A 3471-nucleotide genomic window follows, 5' to 3' on the forward strand; every position below is an offset into this window, starting at 1 on the left:
CCTTCCGACCCTAGAAACTATGAAACTATGAAACCTGCCCTTGTACATAAAGTGAGGTACAGGAGCCCACTACATCCTTTCCATCTCCAGTTTGATTTTACAACAAAATCCTGCCCACGAGAACAAACATCAGCTATGCAATAATGTGGCTTAGTAGCAACTGTAGCAATTGTAAACGTGCAAACAAGCATAAACTCCTTTGTACTGTCATTGGGGTACCTTAGAACAATGTGCTCTTTAAAGAGTTTTATAAAAGGTAGCAAATGAAGAACAGTAATCTTGGTAAATCTATATTATTAGCCATCTCCCTTAACATGGAAGCTCTTGCTGGGTCTGGGTTACTAAGCCACACTGTCACAGCAATTTGTTATAGGACAGTAAAAAATAAATAAATTAAATTAAAGAACCCCACAGATCATTATCAAGCTATTCAATGTGTGGCAACTCCAATTTTCACCAATTTATGTAGGTTGTAATACAAGGCCTTTCAGCTCCTGGCAGGTCTATCACATGCCTTTATTCTAGAATACATAATTAATAACAAAACTGAAAAGGATGAATGTGAACCATATTTCAAAAGGTATATGGCTCAAGACTCTCACATATATGGCCTTTGAGACAGTGGAATACCCAGAAGAGACCTTGCAATGCCTTTGTCCTGCATACACTATGCTGTAATTGAACTAAGGAAAATAATGGTTTATCTGTAGAGTTTTTCAACAGAAGCACTCACCTAATGATGTCACCACCACGTTGACTGGTGCTGATGTTGTTTCCACCACCTTGTGCCAGCTCCTATTGTGCAATGGCACCCAGATAGTGGCTTGGCAGAAGTAGAAGCCAGAGTTTTCCACATCCACATCATGTACCAACAGGCGATACGAATTTCCATCCGTGCGACTCAGGCTGACAAAGGCAGAGTCACTGACAACAGAATCACGGTCCCAACTTAGCAAAACCTGGGCATCAGAAAAGGTACCGCTGCCCGACTCACTGAAATACCATGTGACCTCTGCTTGGAAAATGCCACTTCTGTCTGTTGTGATGTTGCAGGTGAGGTCCAGAGAGTCTCTTTCAGTTACAGATGCGTTGTTTGTGATGAGGACCACATCTAGAGCTTGAAAATCAAGAGAAACACCCCCACAAGGTGTTAGTTTTTGACAAACTTGTGAAAGATCTAGTATCTTCTCCAAATCTAAAAGTACATAAATTCCTACAAACTGCTTGATTAATGACAAATTTATCGGGACTTTAATATTTTATTCCCAGCTATGCCAGAGACTGCCTGGGTGAGGTTGGGCCAGTCAAAGTCCTTGCATCTACTTTCCCAGAAGTAAGGGTAAATTTCCCAGGCTTATAATGGTGCCAACACACTCAGCAACTAAAGTCACACAAGTCAATCTCCACTGGAGTCAATAGGTGCTGCACCTGTTTATATCAGAGCACAAGTCAGTCACTTCTGTTTTGTGTTCCCCTGATGGAAGTCATATTCCTCCTAGTGTAGCTGTCTCCATATAAACAGCCTTGGCTAAGTCCTGAATTCCTGACCTACCTCAACACTATTACCAAGATTAGAAACAAAAGTTAACAGAAAGCAAAGCTACACCGCTACTTCTCTAATTTTAACAGTATCCAATACATGCTTGAAGACTTTACATCACTACAACAGTAGCTTAGGCATATTATCAGACTCCTCTCCTGGCCAGTGACTGTATTCAATCTCTATAACACATGCTATCACATTAAAAAAAGAGGTCTTTGAGATCCAAAATAACTGGCAGTGTTTTAGAAAAAGGAGACGGGAAGTAAGAAGTGAAGAGGTGAGTTTAACACATGCTATTTTTAACCTCCTGGCACAAGATTCATGTGGTATCTTATCTTGTCCCCTTTTGTCTCATAGCAATTTAAGTCTATTCACCTACCGCATACTGTCCAAGCACAAGCCTATGAGCTCTTTGGGTAGGGGCTGTAATGCCTTTTGTTTGTAAAATATGTAGTGCTCTAATCCTGAGTGAAGTCTGCTGATTTTGCTAAACTAGCACCAGAGCTATGAATCAGTGGCCAAGTTCCCCCTTAAGAGGAAGCTACATTTAAATGACAGATGAAGTGATTTCCATGTATGCACACTGCAGCACTTACGCACTGTTTGTAAAGCACTTTGTGATTTTTTGTAATGAAAGATGCTCTCTAAATTTAAGAATCAATCACTCCTTAAATTATTAAAGCTGTTGTCTTTAAAACCAAGGCTTGCCCCTCTTCCAGTCTAACACTGCTTCTGACAGCACAAAAAAGTCAGTAAGCTCACTTGGTCACACAACAGCACACACTTGTCAAGCTCCCATCACCTGCATGCCCCAAGTAATAACTCTGACAGGCAAGCAGACAGTTTGTTCCCCCCTCTCTGCATTATAAGTGTGACGTGAAAATTGACTAAGCCTCTCAATTCATAATGTAATATACTAATATCAAACGCAAGATTAGGACTCAATAACAAGGAGAAGCATAATAGGTTTTCCAAGAAACAAGCATCTGTCAAACACAAGAAACACTAGATATCTAATAAAACAGAAATTTTTGTAAGGATTTCACCCATACACATTCTCTCCTTAAGGCTCTTTTTAAACTATTATTATTGCAGAAGTGCCTGAAGACCCCAGTGGGATTATAAACCCATTACATCATGCAAACACATAGGAAGAGACAATCTCTCATCTAGAAATCTTAGGATCTTTTCCAGGATCTTAGATAAGGCAATCATAATGACAGCCAACAGAAGGGATGGGAGCAATGTGGGGGGGCAAAGGAAATAGCAGGAAGTTCAGGCAGTCATACAGCTAATTTGTATGCACCCAAAAGTGGTACTGGATCATTTGATGTAGGAGGACAGGGGGCATAAAACTCTTATTTTACATAAAAAGAACACAACAGCTTTTAAATCCAAGGTGGCCAAAACATTCCCCAGAATATGCTACGCTCACCCTTGCCTTTTATGTGAAGGTGCAGCCTATGCAGACTACAGGTCCGAGTACACATTGCTCTCAAGTCCTGGCTGTCAGATCACATTACATGGGGGTACACATATTATACACAGGCTATAACATTCATATTTTAGAGGTGGGACAAGATCCACTCCACTTGAGACAAGTTAAGAGAGGCCCTTGTGCTACCAACAGAACAGGCAGGTCTACAAATGACTGAGCTGAATTTGAAATTATTTTTAAAAAATCTGTCCCTGCTCAAGCACCGTTTCTGGTGCCTACCATTTCCATCTTTTATCCAACCAGTGATTCAACCCCACCTTGTTAATTCAGGTTATCCAGTAACTTAAAAACTTGAGAAAGGGAGAATTACAGCCCCTGATCAGTACTCCCAGTAGAGAACTTGTGCCAACTGTGCTGTCTAGCATCCATGCTATCTTGGGGAAGAAGGGGCAGGCTGATTCTGTCAAATCTCACAGACTAAGCAGTACTA

At 40.8% G+C, this 3471-nt stretch overlaps 1 protein-coding gene across 1 annotated transcript in view; it reads right to left on the bottom strand.

The window, feature by feature from the left end:
* Nucleotides 1–3471, bottom strand: part of PTGFRN (prostaglandin F2 receptor inhibitor) — an 80782-nt gene that overhangs the window by 61962 nt on the left and 15349 nt on the right. The window contains exon 5 of the mRNA XM_019523905.1: nucleotides 734–1117. Within this exon, the coding sequence (XP_019379450.1) occupies nucleotides 734–1117 (384 nt within the window). The remainder of the gene's footprint in view (nucleotides 1–733; nucleotides 1118–3471) is intronic.

This window comes from Gavialis gangeticus, unplaced genomic scaffold (genome assembly GCF_001723915.1).
Source record: "Gavialis gangeticus isolate Ggan-Ray unplaced genomic scaffold, GavGan_comp1, whole genome shotgun sequence".
Lineage (NCBI taxonomy): Eukaryota > Metazoa > Chordata > Crocodylia > Gavialidae > Gavialis > Gavialis gangeticus.